Source organism: Vicugna pacos, chromosome 5, assembly GCF_048564905.1.
Source record: "Vicugna pacos chromosome 5, VicPac4, whole genome shotgun sequence".
Classification (NCBI taxonomy): Eukaryota; Metazoa; Chordata; class Mammalia; order Artiodactyla; family Camelidae; genus Vicugna; species Vicugna pacos.
Genome location: NC_132991.1, coordinates 53,343,912 through 53,360,563, shown reverse-complemented (window position 1 = coordinate 53,360,563; position 16,652 = coordinate 53,343,912). Strand labels below are relative to the sequence as shown.

General features: G+C 31.5%; 1 protein-coding gene across 1 annotated transcript in view; it reads left to right on the top strand.

Annotated features, from left to right (window-relative positions):
• The window catches only part of NCKAP1 (NCK associated protein 1), an 83,854-nt gene extending 70,489 nt beyond the window's left edge, over positions 1–13,365 (top strand). Inside the window, exons 24-31 of the mRNA XM_006210237.3 lie at positions 1,052–1,145; positions 4,862–4,944; positions 5,407–5,487; positions 7,174–7,267; positions 9,039–9,155; positions 9,816–9,925; positions 11,371–11,460; positions 12,448–13,365. Of these exons, the coding sequence (XP_006210299.1) occupies positions 1,052–1,145; positions 4,862–4,944; positions 5,407–5,487; positions 7,174–7,267; positions 9,039–9,155; positions 9,816–9,925; positions 11,371–11,460; positions 12,448–12,564 (786 nt within the window). The 3' untranslated portion in view covers positions 12,565–13,365. The remainder of the gene's footprint in view (positions 1–1,051; positions 1,146–4,861; positions 4,945–5,406; positions 5,488–7,173; positions 7,268–9,038; positions 9,156–9,815; positions 9,926–11,370; positions 11,461–12,447) is intronic.
• The last annotated feature ends 3,287 nt before the right edge of the window (positions 13,366–16,652 follow it).

Below are 16,652 nucleotides of genomic sequence, written 5' to 3'. Positions count from 1 at the left end.
TTGGCCTCAGAGAGCAGGCAGTCTAACTAGAAATTGAAGAGACTGAATTTAGCAAATAAATGTGACTGGAGCTGAACATTTGCATGGGAGCCAAAAGAGAAATAATCTGAATTAACATAAACAAAATTCATACTAGTTAATATAGAAAAATTATATTTATTTATAGATTTTTCCATATAGTTTTTTATGCTCCTCTTAAGTCAGTTGTCATCAGCCTTTGGCTTGTAACAAAACCACTGTGGCACTGAAACAATATGCTTGCAACATCTCCACACCCAGACCTGCTGAATTGAGATTGCTAGGCTTTCCAGTTACATATATCCATTATCTCTGCCAGGATTAAATTAATTACATTTGTTTTAGTTACAGTTTTTAAACTGAGTTACTTTTCTGGTACTCCTTTTAAGAAAAACATTCTTCAATGAGTTACACCTTTTAAAATAGCTATTCTTCACTTCTTTCCCTCTCTTCTCTTCCCTTTTCTCAGTGGTCCCTGGAAGAGAAGGTAGATAATTGACATTTCTGTTTTGTGCTGGGAAACATTGCTCTAATATGATCTCCATAAAGAGGGTACCATACCTAACCCTACAAATTTTTTTCCCTCTGAGTATATATATCTAGTGATGAACTTTAGGCTGTCTTTGGTCAGCATTAACTGTATGTAGCAAGTTTTTTCTGTTTTGTTTGCTCTCTATATCCACTTCTGTGTCTGCTTTTTACTACTTTTTACTACTGATGCTGTTATGTGTCTAGGCATAAAATAATCCTTTATCCTACTACTTATCTTTATTGCTTTTTCCTCAACTCCTCCCTTCTTGGATTTGAAAACTGAAGGAAATCATTATTTCTATGTAAATAATTTTAAGGTTCTTTTATGAAAACATTAATACAAACATACAGAATAGAGCATCTGAATGTCGTAAATTGTTTTTCCTACTTACCAGATTGTAATGTCCAAGCACGTTCTTATCTCATCAACATAAGGAAGTCTATGCCTGACCTAGGATCTTTCTTTTTTTCTTTATTTCTTTTCTTTTCTTTTCTTTTTAAGAAACTTGTGGTGGAGAATGTTGATGTGCTAACACAAATGAGGACCAGCTTTGACAAACCCGACCAGATGGCTGCACTCTTCAAAAGATTATCGTGTGGGTAACTCATGATACTTTTTATAAGCATTAAGACCTTGGTATTCAGTATTTAGCTTTTGCTCAAATTTTATAAATATAAATATAAGTAGTAAGTTATAAAAAGTACTCTTTAGTGATGAAAAGAACTAGAAAAATTTGCAGTCAAAAGATCTTTTAAGTGAATGGCTTATCTGTTTCATAATTTTTTTTTCTTTACCATACTCTTAGTACCATGTGTCAAATATTTGATATCATTATCAATTGATTCATGAACCATTAAGTTAAATACAATAAATATGTAGTAAGGATTTAGACTAAAAGATATTTAACTGAGTCTGTAACTTTCTAAAAATCAATTTTATTGAGGTAGGTATACAGTAAAATGTGCACATTTAAGTGTACATTGTGATAGATTTTGGCAAGTACATACATTCACATAACCATTACCACAGTCAAGATAGAGGAGGGGGAAGGGTGTAGCTCAGTGGTAGACATGCTTAGCACACACAAGGTCGTGGGTCCAATTCCCAGTACCTCCATTAAGAAATAAATGAGCAACCTAACCACCTCCCCCCAAAACAAACAAACAAAAAGTCCAAAATAATCAACTATCCTTTAATAAGAGGGGGGGGGGAAGCGATTGACCCAAACGAGATTTTTTTTTTAAGTTAAAAAAAAAAAAAAGCTATAGAGCAGCCCATCACCTCAGAAAGTTTCTCATGTAGTCAGTTTTACATCCCCAGACAATGAATGGTCTGATTTCAATCACTGTAGACTAAATTTGCCTGCCTAGAACTTCATATAAACAGAATCATACAGTATATACTCTTTTGTATATACCGTTGAGATTCATCCCTCTGTGTCAAGTGAATTGGTAATTTACTCCTTTTTATTGCTGACTAGTACTCATTGCATGAAAATCTGAGCCTACAACTTAAAAAAATTTTTTAAATGTCTGTTTTTTTTTTAATGTCTTCCTAATAGTGATTCATTATGGGAGATATATTGTGAAGTAGCAGTGAATCTTAAATGTTAAAGTATGTCTGGTCAGGTTACTATTTTAGATGCACTTGAATTATGTTTGAATTTGTTCTTTGTACTTGAACTCAGCTATAATTAAAAATTATTTTAAAGCCATACTTATTGTTTCATTTTAAAGCCTTTCCAACATTAAAAATTTAGTGAAATCCTAAATAAAATACTCTCTACATTTGAGAAAACTAGAGAAATAGTTTATTTTCCCAAATAACAAATAAACGTGGAGTAATTTAAAGCCATACATATATTTTACATACTTTGATGTTGTTCTTTTAAATGTTTTGCAGCTGTATCAAATTTTATAAAACTATAAAATGATTTAGAGAATCACTTTATTAGGCTATCTTATCATGCTTTTAAAATACAAACTTATTTAATAAAAATTAATGTAAAACTAAACTATACTACAGGTTGCCCTTTACAACAGATCAGTGGTTGCCAGAACTATAAAGGGAAAGCAACAAAGGAATTCTTTGGGGTGATGAAACTATTCACCACTGCGGTGATGGCGGTAACACAGATCCACATGTGTTAAAATTTTCCTAGAGTTGGGCACCAAAAGGGGAAAAAGACAAGTTTACTGTATGGAACTTTAAAAAATGAAATTTTGAAAAATGGAAAAGGGAAGATTGACTTGATAGCATTATAGGAAGGAGTGTGGATAAATACTTACCATTTTTTAAATCCCTCCCTGATCTCTTTTGTTCATTGTTTTACTTTTGTACTTACATTTCCTAATATGTTTTACTTTATTCTTTTTTTTTTATGTTTCTCTCATTTTTTAATACTCATTTGACCACCCAACTGACCTTAACTCTGCTTAATTTCCTGCTAATAAACATTTTAACTGTATCATGTAGTTAGAAGCAACTAATCCACAACAGTGTGCACTGCCTGTTTGCTGTTACTTTTTGTGGAATTGAAACAGTCTTTTTAGTAATTTGGAAAAAGGAAAGATCTGCTTGAGAGTGACTTACTTAGGGGAATAGAGGAAGTTTGAATTGAACTGTTTTCCTAAATACTCTCTTTTGTCTCTGATCTCTTCTTTACTTTTGTGCCACCTTCATCCCATATCCAGAAATTGATGTATTTTTGTAACAGTTTGATTTTCAAAGTCAGCAAACACATTCTTTTAAATATCTTTAAAAAGAAAAAGCTATATAATTTATTAAAAGTAGCTCTGAATTGGGAGACAATCTGAAATTAATTTTTAGTTTTGGAAATTTCTATGTGACTTGAGTAAATTTATTTTATTTATTAAAACAGTAAGTTAAACACGATTTCTTACTGTGAAATTTCTCAGAACTTTTAATGTGTTGTTATTGTGCATACTCAAGAGGAGGTTGTAGGTGCAGTCTTTGCAAACTTACTTGATTAAATTCTGGGTAACATCCTTTGGATATGATTATATCACACTATTTTCTGATTATTCACCATCTTATTCTCTGCATTCCTTTTTCTGGGTTTGCTGTCTTATTTTTAGGCCTGGAATGCCCTTTTATTTGCATTCCTCCTTTATGCCCAACTTGGATAACATATTCTTTCCATTTCTGAATAGTAACAATTTCCTAGCATCAGGTTTTGAATAACTTTCATTGAACATCTTCTGTTCTCCTGGGTCTCAAGCACTCTGCTGAGTGCTAGAGATAGCTAAAACGATTAGTAAGATTGGTTCCTGCTCATGTGGAATTTATAATATATGAGTTATATCATTTTGTTAATACTACTATTTTAATTTTTATCACATTTGGCTTATGTTATGCCTTTTCATATGTGTTAATAAGAGATGCTTATAGTAAAGGTTTAAAGAAACCACACAGGAGGTGGAAAGTCAAAACATACAATTCTCTCTATTCCTACTCCTCAGAGAGAACTACAGTTAACAGTTTTCTACACATCTTTCTAGATATTTGTTATGTAGATACAAATATATGTGTGTGTATATATATATTTATCTTTTCTCACATAAATGGGATCATATTTTTTTAGTTTTCTTGACAATCCATTTAGACTGTTACTTAAGGTCTAAATTATTACTTTGTTTATGTTTACATTCTTATTACATAGTACAATGCCTTGTATACACGGAGTGATTCAGTAAATGTTAGCTTTTTAAAATATGATGGTATTGAACCTTCTAATTCTAATCTCCCTTGATTTTATTTAACCAAGTTTTGATATTGAGTATAATAGTAATAATTTTCAGAATAATACTCTGACCAAAATGCATGTGATCAAATCCATGCATAGTCTTCAGAAACCTGGTCTTATTGCGTATGATCCCAATAGTCATTTTTTTGTTCCTTCACTCTCCAGGCCTCAACAACTTAATTTAGTACCTCCAAGTTACAAGGCCATTTAATTTTGGTGATCCACTCTGATCTGCTCCCTCTACCCTTTCATTCCTTTTTCCTACCGCTACCATTATTGAGATAGATGGCCACGTAGATGATTGTTTCAAGATTCTGATGAACAATCTAAACCATTTTAAAGAACAGTGTACTCCATTGGAAGTAAACTGTAATTTCCTTAATTTTAATATCAGCTTTCAGTACCTTTGCCTCTTTAATCACTTGTTGTAATCAAATTGTTTTTAATTGTGCCTTTTATCGTGGGGATTTTATGACTGGGCTTTCTCCAGGGTTAAGAAAGAATCCAATTCACACTCTTCTCTTTTCCCCTTCCTTCAAATTTAGCTGTTGACAGTGTCTTGAAGAGGATGACAATAATTGGTGTAATTTTATCCTTCAGATCATTGGCACAAGAAGCACTTAGAGATGTAAGAAACCATTATAAGTATATGTCCTATATCCAAATAATCCTTTTTAATTTTCCAGAAATTGAAAGTAAATTTTAAAATTCATAGTTGGCAGTAATATAATTAAAATTCTAGTTTTCATAATTTATATAAAATAAAGTATATAGGTATTATAGTTACTTAAACCCGTTTTTTGTTTTAGTATTGAAATTCGGGGGTATAACTTGCCAAATATCCAGTATAACTGGATATTGTGCTACTTTTTCAACTATTTTCTTCATTAAAGCGCTTTGCATTTTGTCTATACTTGGCTTGGCATCAAATACATTCCATTTCTGAGTATCTTAGTACTTTCAAAAATCACTTGAAAATAGATAAAGTAAAATAATTTTTATGAAAACTAGAAGTAATTGAACGGTAATATTTTATAAGTTTAGAGGTTGCCTTTTAAAAATAATTCTGTGTTTTTATTTGTTTTCCTAGGTCTTGTCCTACCACATTCCTTTTCTTGTAAGTTCAATTGAAGATTTCAAAGATCACATTCCAAGGGAAACTGATATGAAGGTAATAAGACTTCTATTTGGATTTTACAGCTTCTAAAATGAAATATTTAGCTTACATATAAAATAAAATTTAGTAAATCCTAAACTACTACAAAGTGTCTATTTTAAAGTGATCATTTAAGATGCTTGCCTTTGAAAATGCATCTTTATGAGCTCAGCACCAAAATACTACATAGGCATTTTGAAAGTCAGTCTTCCTTGATCACCTGTAGCACTGTAAAATGAGTTAATATCAATCACCTTTTCCTTAAACTGATTGCTGTTTATACATGGTCATAAGCAGAATGAGAAAAATAAGCCAGTGAAATGACAGTTGTTTGTTTTAAATAAAGCTGAATTCAATCAGTTTTTTAAAATTGATGTTAAAGAGTCTTATAAATGGATATTAAGTATAGGCTGTCATTTTTTAAAATTAATATCCTATTTTAAATAAATTAATTGATTAACTTTAAAAAAAAAAGGAGGTTGGTAACCTTATGAGAGCGCACAGGTTTTATTTGTTTTAAAAATTTATTAATCATGAAATACAGCCACTGATAATCTCAGCAGATTTACCAGTGGTTACACATCTGGTAGGTGACCTGTCAGGGCTCATATCTGTGTTTTCTAAACTTTCGTGTTTCTTGAAAAGATTATTTTCTGATTTTCATACTTTGAGAAGCCCTTACTTTAAAAAGTTACTTCTAAACTTTTTGTATGGCTTTTTGAGTCTTCTTTCAAATTGATTTTTTAGGCCTATCTTCCTTCACTTGTTCCATCCTTCTCACTCACTTCCCTTTCTTAATCTACTCCTCTCTTCATTTGGACTCTGTAAGGTGACCAAATCTTGCTATGTGCATTTTCACATTTTCTACTTAGTTCTCTAATTTATTCTTCCTGAAAACCTTGCCTTTTTCTATATGTGCCTTTTGAAATCTTGCTTATTTTTTAAGGCCTGCTTCAATTGTCATCTTCTAAGTAACATTCTTGGATCCCCAAGTGATAAAGAATTTTTTTTTTTAGTGTTATCAGAGAACTTTTTGTTTGTTCAGTGTAGAATTAAATATATTCTGCCTTCTATAATAGTTGTGTTTTTCCACTTAAATTTGTACTAGATTGTAAAGTTTTGTTGTTATAATATCAGAGGTAACCAATTGTGTAGGTAGTTCCAACTGAGGTATTGAGCAGTCAGAATACCCTTGAATCCATATGTGATACCAAAAAAATTACTTTGGTCATTAAAAATTGCTTTACAAGATTTCAATTTAGTACTCCTTTAAAAAGTAGTAAGTAATTTACTATATTTATAGATACAATATTAGGCATTGAACTACTATAATTTTTAATTAAACAAGAATGGACATAAACCTAAGGCCAGTAATTCTGATTCGCTTTTGTTCATCTCTTTTGGCTTTATCTTGATCTTACACTTGTGCTTCCAAGAAAAATAACTTTCAAATGATTCTGTTGGAATTTGTCACAGAAAGTATACAAGTTTTGTTTGGCCTAATAGTAGCAAGTTATGATCAGCAGCATACACAGGAAGTACTGAATCAGCTGTTCAGTGTAGTTGTGCTGTAATTCCTTCTTCAGCAGAGTTTCTGAAATTCTCTAATGTTTTTGTAAGCAGAATCTATCTTTTCTTACTAAAGTGAGATTTGTTAGAATATTAGAGTATTTCTTACTCTGAAATTCTTATATTTTTTAGGTTGCAATGAATGTGTATGAATTATCATCTGCTGCTGGATTACCTTGTGAGATTGATCCTGCCTTAGTGGTAGCCCTTTCCTCACAAAAATCAGGTAAAATGCATTCGTAAATATGTAGTAGTCTTTGTAAATAACCAGGACAACACAGATATATGTGTGACACTTACCTATTTCTTACAGATGCCTGCTTTGTGTCAAGTTTTGTTTTGGTAGTTAGAATATATCAACGTAGAAAAGACCAAGATCCTTGTCTTCTGGAACTTATGTTATGGCATCATCATCATACAGATTAGATACTTAAATCATAAGACCGGGCAAGATTATTAAGCCCATTTAGTGTGCAGAAGTGAAGAGGATCAGAGTCTGAGCCCTGGGGCACACTCAAGTTTAAGAACTGAGGGAAAAGAGGAGGAACCACCAAAAGAGAAACTTTTCAAGAAGGATCCATGAAGGAGGAGGGGGAAAGAAAAGGAAAGAATCCCTTCCCAGAAAGGGAATGATCAGCTATGTAGAATTAATAGGTATGACAAGAGCAGTGTCAGTAGAGTCTTAGGGTCAAAAGGCTCATTAAAGAGGGCTTACAAAAAAATAGAAAAGGAATTGGAGATGAATATAAAACAGCTCTCTCACAGAGTTTTACTGTATAAATAGGAGCAAAGCAATAAAATTATAATAGCTGGAGGCAAGAGTAAAATCAAGAGAAGGAATTTTTCAGATGGGGAAATAATTGAATTTGCATGCTGATGGAGATGGTCTAATAGTAAATTTGTTATCTAGAAAAGGGTGTCCTATTTTAATTGGGCTAGAGCTACTTACCATAGTCTTTGCATTATTTTGTAATATTAAACATGTAAAATATTTTATGGCCAGCCTTTTGAAATGCAGCACCCAGAATGCTCTAGGTATTTCTAGATTTATCTACAAAGTGAATAGCCTTTCATCTGTCTCTGGTACTAAAATGCCTTCCCTTACTTTCTTGGATATAACATTGTATTTGACTGAGTTCATTGGATCTTTTTTGATTTTAACATTATTTTTTATTTTGTCATTCATGCAGTATGTTAATTATAGTCACATGAATAATTTCTATGACTGCTTGATTTGCCATAGCTGTATTTTTCATAATCAGCCAGATTTTTGAAATACATTCTGGCTTTTATCTTCAATTCTTAATTGTATGTGGTGATGAATAGTAAGGTAGCTGGAAGTTCCCAGGTTCCAGATAAGTCAAGTGCCTAGATAACCCACAATTTTAGTATACATTACAGTAAATATCTTAGATAAATTATTTTACAATAAATATTTAAAGCCTTGGGACAGTGCTAGTTATTTTCATTTATGACTGGTTCCTCTTTTCTTCTAAAATGGAGAGCTTAGAAATTCAGTCTACTTTCCACATTTATGTCTTTTTAATAGTAAATTTCAAATTGCATTCATACTGATTTTAGAAAAAAAAGTTTTTTGGATGACTTTGCAGAGTCAGTTATGAGATAATAAATTTTCTATACTGTAACAGAATTTTCCTGTAAAATAATTTATTCTTAGTTTTCAATTAGGAAATTTTAGGATTCCAGTTATCCTATTTTTAGCCCTGTAACCTTACAATTGAAAAAAAAAGAAAATTTTGCCTTATTGCTTATTAGAGGTCCTTGGGATATGCCTGAGGAACTTGATAATAGCCGATAGAAATGTATGTTATTTCTATTTATTCTATATTTCTTATAACAAAATCATAATGAGTTCTGTAGAGTCTCAGTAAAATACATAAAAATTAAAGTTTACTTTTTTCTTGTTTAGATTATCAACTCTTAAATAATCTTGAAAGAAATACCTTGGATTTATTTTTAATATTTTTCCCTTTTAGAAAACATAAGTCCAGAAGAAGAATATAAAATTGCCTGCCTCCTCATGGTCTTTGTGGCAGTTTCTTTGCCAACACTGGCCAGCAATGTGATGTCTCAGTATAGCCCTGCTATAGAAGGTAATAGTGGTTTAAAATTGTTTTGGCACTAGGAAAGTTATGAAACTTGATATAGTAGGTACTTTTCCAGTAATTGATGTTTTTTTAATAATAAAATGTGTGTTAAGTTCTGCCACTTACTAGCTGTATATCCTTGAATAGTCAATTTTTTTTTCTAAGCTCCAGTTTCATATATACAAATGAAATGTGTATTTGTGAGCCTATGAGTGCTTGAATGTGTGTGTGGTAGGGGTGGTGAAGGGAGTATCCAACTCTTAGGATTATTTTAAGGATTGAATGAGGAAATATTTGTAAAAGCAGCTAAGCACTTATTTTTAAGTTTCCAAGACATTGTAAAACTGATATATGATTTCTTTTAGGGGATTTTGAAAATGTGCCTGTTTAATACAGATATAATTATTTGTTGCGCTCTTGCTACCTTTTTTTTGTTTCTTCTTTTTGTTTCCTTTTCAGTTTTATTCGGCAGAATTTGCTACACTGTTCTTAAAAGCACTAGTTTTTATAAAAGTGAAAGGAGAGCAAAATAGACTATGCCTCAGCTTTGTTTTTCTTTATGCCACTATTTATGTAGTTTTTGAAATCTTTAAAGTTTTGCCTTGTATGTGTTTTTGATATTTTGGGGTCACACAGAAACCACAAACCCTGTTTGCACTTTCTCAGGGCACTGCAACAACATACATTGCTTGGCCAAAGCCATCAACCAGATCGCTGCAGCGTTGTTTACAATTCACAAAGGAAGCATTGAAGATCGGCTTAAAGAATTTCTGGCGGTATGTTTAATCAAATAGTAAAACTCATGAAACTCATGACACTTTTTTTAAAGACAATTAAAAATCATAACTATGAGGTGTAACAAAGTAAATTCTATTAATTAATTTATTTATTTTTAGAAGGACAGGGCATTAAAATCAAGGAGCAGTGAATTTAGTGTTTTTTCCCCTTTGACTTAGAAGTCTCTCATCCCCCACCCCCCAGTTTCCTTCTTTCCTTTTTTATTGAAGTATAGGCAGTTTACAGTGTTGTGTCAATGTCTGGTGTACAGTATGTTTCAGTCATACATATACATACATATATTCATTTTCATATTCTTCATTATAGGTTACTACAAGATATTGAATATAGTTGCTTGTGCTATACAGTAGAAACTTGATGTTTATCTCTTTTATGTATATTAGTTAGAAGTCTCTCATTTCTAGAGCTCTACAATGTGATCTTTTTTTCTAAACTAGTGTTTGGACTGCCCTAGAGTTTTGCCTAGGGTTTGAAAGAGGGAAAAACAAAATAAAGGAAAATTGAGGCAAAGGGTGAAGAATGTTCCCTCTAAAAAGATATATTTTACTTATTTCCATTTATTCAGGGAAAAAACTGTTAATGGTGACATAATCAAAAGTAAGAATATTACTCACTACCAAAAGAGGGTAGTAGTGCCAGCTCTAGCTTCATAAGTATGGCTCTTAGTTTCTGTGGTAGTGTAGCTCTTCTTTTCCCTATCAACGTACCTTTTCTGTATTTTACTTAAAGGAAAGATGCACTGTGGTATAAAGAACACTAGAATATTTGCATCTTTCCAAGTTACAAGTCCTGTTCACTTTTTAAATTTTTGATTTTGGAAGCAAATGTAGTACTAACTTGAGGACAAAAGAACATCTATTTCAAAGAAAAGAGTATTAAGATTTAACATTTTTCTATTCATTTTCTTTATTTCTTCCATTCAGGACTTACAACTGTGGTCCCATTAACTGAAACTCAGTATAAAATTTTCTTCTTATTTGAGAACTAAGAAATATAGTTAATACAGATTAACTGTAGAAGAAAAACGTAATTTAAAAAATTTAAAAAAAGACTTTTCCTGAATAAAATCAGTTTTAAAGACCAATAAAAATATTGGATTATGTTTATTATCTTTGTGTCTATTTATACCTTAATAGCTCTTAAGTTATTGCTTGTGTTTTGACTTCTTCTTCCTTTTTTTTTTTAATGGAGGTACTAGGGATTTAACCCAGGACCTTGTGCATGCTTAGCTACCACTGAGCTATACCCATCCTTAAATTATTGCTTGAATGTGAAGAACATAAGTTCACCTTATTTGCTGTTTAATTGCTCATTGTCTTGTATATAGCCACTGAATGATTGAAAAGTGTTGCAAATTGAAGCATACTGAAAATAAACAAGTTTAAAAAAACTTATTTATTTAAAATGTATGTATACTTTTAAGCTTGCATCCTCCAGTCTACTGAAAATTGGCCAGGAGACAGATAAAACAACAACAAGAAATAGAGAATCTGTTTATTTACTGTTAGATATGGTAAGTCTTTTTTAAATTTTTGTTAGCAACAAAACAGTTCCATTCATTCCTGATAGTCTTTTCTTGGTATCGTAGCAATTCAGTAACAATAAGAGCATGTACTTTTTTGACCATTTACATTTACTCCACCCAAGCCACAAACTTTCTAAAAATTGCTTAAAAAAAAAACTGACATCATTTCTGTTTTACCATATGGTAATCATACCAGAAAACAACAAAATTAAAGATCACCATTACCTACAGAGTATTCTTTTATGAAGTTTTCAACCTATTGGGAAACAGTTGGGCCTTTATATTTTCCTAGTCTATCAGTTTCAACTCTTCCCAGTTTTCTGAGTTTTCTGTTTTCTGACTCTGTTCTGCCTATCTAATAAAATTTCCTATAACTTTCTGTACTTAGTCAATTCCTTTTCTTCACTGTTCATGAAACCTGCTGTGCTTGCTTCTACCATGTGACTCTTTCCTCACTTAGAATAATTTCTTTTATCTGCAGAGATCTGGTCTATTCTAATGATTCATCATACCCTATAGCTCACATTTTTTTTTCAGATAGACCTTTTTGATTACTTTGGCCTAAATTAATTTTTCTTCTGTTTTGAACCCTCTAGAACTTACAGCTTTTCACTTAACCATAGTTGGTCTCATTTTGATTTGGCTTTTTAGCTTAGTCTTGGGTACTCAGACTTGATGATATGGATCACATTTTAAATATGTTTGTATTTTCTTCTAAGTCTAATATATTGTTGAAGGCAATTTCTAGTGCTCAATGTTACCTACTGATTACTTAATTTAATTGAGAAGTAGTGATTTAAGACATTTTGATAGCACATACTATGGCACATTTACATTTCAGATTTTAAAGTAAAAGGAAAATAATTTATGTCTGTTCCTAATAAGAACAATATAAAATTATGCTTTACTAGTTGTCAGGATTTATAATGTTCCATTATAAGTAACTTGAATTGATGCATTTTTGGAATTTTTCAGATTGTGCAGGAATCCCCATTCCTTACAATGGATCTTTTGGAATCTTGTTTTCCTTATGTCTTGCTGAGAAATGCGTACCATGCTGTCTACAAGCAAAGTGTTACATCTTCTGCATAAAGATATCTACTTACTGAAGACAAGCACGCATTTTTGTTGCCTCGGTTTTATCTGTAAACTGTGGAACTATTTTACCTTAAGGCCTGAAACACAGTTTTGTGGATTATAAATTTCTTTCATACGATTGTATTTTCTGATCATTGGTTTCTTAATATGGCTGTACTTCAGTATACTTGGTTGATTTAGGTTGCACATTCACTGAATTCACTGAAATTATTCCAATAATTTTAGAGTATCATTTGTTTGAAAAACATTATCTCTATGTTTTTGATATTTGATAATGAAAAAAACTCTTTGCTTGTTTATTTCTGAAAAAAAATTGTATTTAGTGATTATTTTAGATAGTGATATTAGGGCATTCATCTGTGTGTAAATTATTTCATATAGGGAAGAGTTCTGACCTGTACCTATGGTTCTTATTGAAAACAAAACTGGATGTGCATTTCTGTGATGTTATGAATACATTTCTACTTTATTTTGAAACATTTGCCAAACTAATTACTATAACACTGTATAACACTAAAAATGGACTGCTTAGAAGCAGACAGTGCCCCAAAACTCTAATAAAACAGCAGCATATGTTGTTGCTTGTATAAAGCCTAGTGATAATTTTTAGACTAATTTCCATGGTGCCCTGTTGGCATTAGCACTATCATTGTACCCTGCTGTATAATAAACAATCTTAGACATTTATCAGCTGTTGATACAAATGTTAGTCCCTAATCACTTTTTATATGTTTTAAATTTTTGAAATTCAAGTGTACCTGCCATAACATAAAATAAACACTAGACTGTATCACATTTTGAATGATTTCTTTAATTTGGGATTCTTGGAAATTCAATAATATGAGAGTTTTAGTTTAAACTTAGTTTAGGAATGTCAAAATGTATCACATTTGGTATCAGGTCAGCTATTACAAGATTGGTTTAAATGTTTTAGAAAATATTCCACTAGAATTAATATTAAATTTAGAAAATAAAATTTGTAACTTTTAAAAAATTAAGAACTCAAAGGGAACTTGTGTGCCATCAGCTTGCAAATTTTATCTGTAAGCAAGTGGACAGATATTTGAAAAGTTGGGAAACTGAATGATCACAGAACTAGTGAAAATGTTGAGAAACTACTATATTAGTCAGTAATGAATGAGAAAGACATCAGGGGCCTATTGCTGGGCAGTTGGCATGGAGGGCAGAGCAGCTCATTTAGTTTGAAAAATAACCAGGTGTTTTGCTCTTTGGCATTGCAAAGACTGTTTCTCAACAGCTGTGTATCTGGATATCATATGGAGAGAGTGTCTGTTGTTCACAGCTTCTAATGTATACACTGGTAACTTGTACTAAGATAAAAGAAAGCTACTGTGAACTCAATTATGATTTTTTTGTTGTTCAGAGACAGGAATGGAATTGAATGAGGTTTGAAAGGATGATCATACCTGTTTTGTGTATGATTACTCCAGTCTATATTTAAAGCAAGGAATAGGTGTCACTACCTGTTGAAAATTTCCGGCGGTTCCATGAGGGTATTTCCAAAGGGAAGGAATTTTTAAATGGAATAGTTTTTTATTTTTATTTTTTTAATGGAAGTACTGTGGGTTGAACCTAGGACCTTGTGCATGCTAAGCTTGGGCTCTACCACTGAGCTATTACCATCCCTCTGGAATAGTTTTAGACTTGAAATAGCCTGAATACACAGTCAACAGTTGAAACTAAGATTAAAAGCGGTTTACTTTGAAATATTAGGATCCAAATGTGATAATAACTTGTCGGTAATGATATCCTCAGAGGAAAAGTAGGCATTTGAGTAAATATACTTTAATTGGAGTAATAAGTGGAAGGGCAATAAAGATGTACGTAAGAAATTATTAACCCCTGTTCAGGCCAAGAAATCTCACTCTTGTGTAAGTCGGGTAAAGTATTTCTTGCCCCAGTTTTTTTTTCTCATATACTTAAACTGACTTGCTGACTGACTGAGTGGCTGGCTGGCTGACTGATTGGTGTACAGTGTGAATATTCTTTGCAGAGAGTCTTTCTACCCAAATAAATAATTTTTTAAAAATAAAAGTAAATTGACCACTACCATTTTTAACATCTTGTTTGTGTTACCTTTTCTTGTTTTCTCCTGTAATTTATACTACAACATACTGTTTTTGTTGTTTTTCTCTACAGTAATGTGATCATACCATGTATGTTTTCCTGTAATCTACTTATTTCGCTTGGGTTAAAAAAGACCTTTGATATTTGATACTCTTTTTAGTGCCTTCACATATATCATAACTAGTTTAACAGTTTCATTTGGATGAACATTTAGGTGGATTTCTTGTTTTTCATTTTAGGCATACCTTGGAGATATGGTGGAGTCAGTTCCAGGCCACCACAATAAAGTGCATATTACAGTAAAGTGAGTCACACAAATATTTTGGTTTCCCAGTAAATGTTTACCCTAGCCTATAGTGTATTAATTGTGAAATAACATTATGTCTGAAAAAAAGTACATACCTTAATTTAAAATATTTCATTGGTTAAAAAAAAAACACTAACCATCATCGGATAATGCAGGGTTGCTACAAAACTTCAATTTATAAAAAATGCAGTATTTACGAAGTGTAATAAAGCAAAGCTCAATAAAATAAGGTATCCCTGTATTATATATGTATTGTATCCTGGTAAACTTGGCTATGTTCTCCTTAGGGTAATTTCTCACAAGTAAAATTGCTTGCTAGAGGGATGTGTACGTTTTAAACTTTGGTACATATTATTAAATTTCTCTTCAATAAGATCGTATCAGTTTTACTCCTGTAATTGTGTATGAGTATAGTCTCCTCCACTATTGTCAGTGCATCTCTGCCTCTTTAAAAAATGAAACATAAATCTTGTTTTAATTTGCATATCCTTGCTTATTAGTGAAGTGGAGTATCTTTTTTATGTTTATTGGTTGTTCTTATTTAATGAATTACTCCTTTTCATTCTTTTTGTTATCTTCAAGTAGTCAAAAGATTTTTCTTTTAAAATACTAGTCGAACACATTTGCATATGTAAGATTTTTTAGTGCCTGTGGTTAGAAAACACCCTCTATTCAATGTTGAGTATAGTGATAATGACTACTAAAATATACAAATAGTGCATAGTAATGTTATTATACAGCTACTTTGATTACTGAATTTTAATTGATTTTTAGAGTTACAAGACATTTATTTCCAAATCCAAGTTAAGAACAGTATTGATATAAAAAGGGTATATATACCTGTTACTGGATGAAAAGTTTGTCCAATTTAAATATATGAACTTCATAGTAGATTGAAATTACACCAGGACTCTCATTCCTTTATTATATATTTATACTATTAAATAAGTATATTGTAAATTACATACTAAGCTAATTCCAAAAGATGTTCTTTGTGTGTTTAGATATTGTACATAGAAGGCTGTAAACCAATTTCAACCTCATTTCTCAGAGATGACCTTTTGAAACTTTATGTTCCCAAGTGAAAAACCTACCAATGAAAAAGGTTAAAAGTTTTAAGACCTTCTTTGCCTTTCATACAAATAGTCTGGAATACATAATTTTCAAAAAAGAAAAAAAACTACCTTCCTCTTAAGTTCATATGATTAATATGAACATTTTAAGTTACCAATAAAATAGACAATTAAATTACATCTTCTAAAGTTAATTTGTAAAACTCTTTATATTTTAATGTGCTTGGTAAAATTAAGTGTCTATTATTCATTCCGGTCCAGACTTCATTTTATGGAAGGTTTTCCAATTTTGCAAAATGCTTTGGAACCTAGATAAAGTGGCCTTTTGTTGTTAACATACAGAAAAAATAGAAATCTTTATCATATACTACTTTAAATGTAATTAAGATAGTTCCTTGGGAGGAAATCACTGCCCCCTACCTGTCATTAATTCATCTTATCTTTATTTACTGTAATCATTACCTATTTTATAGATTGAGCTAATGCAGGATCTCTGGTCACAAAGACCTCTATTCAGTCAATTTGAGAGCATATGTCTACACTGTTGGGGATGAAATAGTTGTGTAAGATCTTGCCTTTGCCTTCCAGGAGATTAGAATGAACTTTGTACTGTT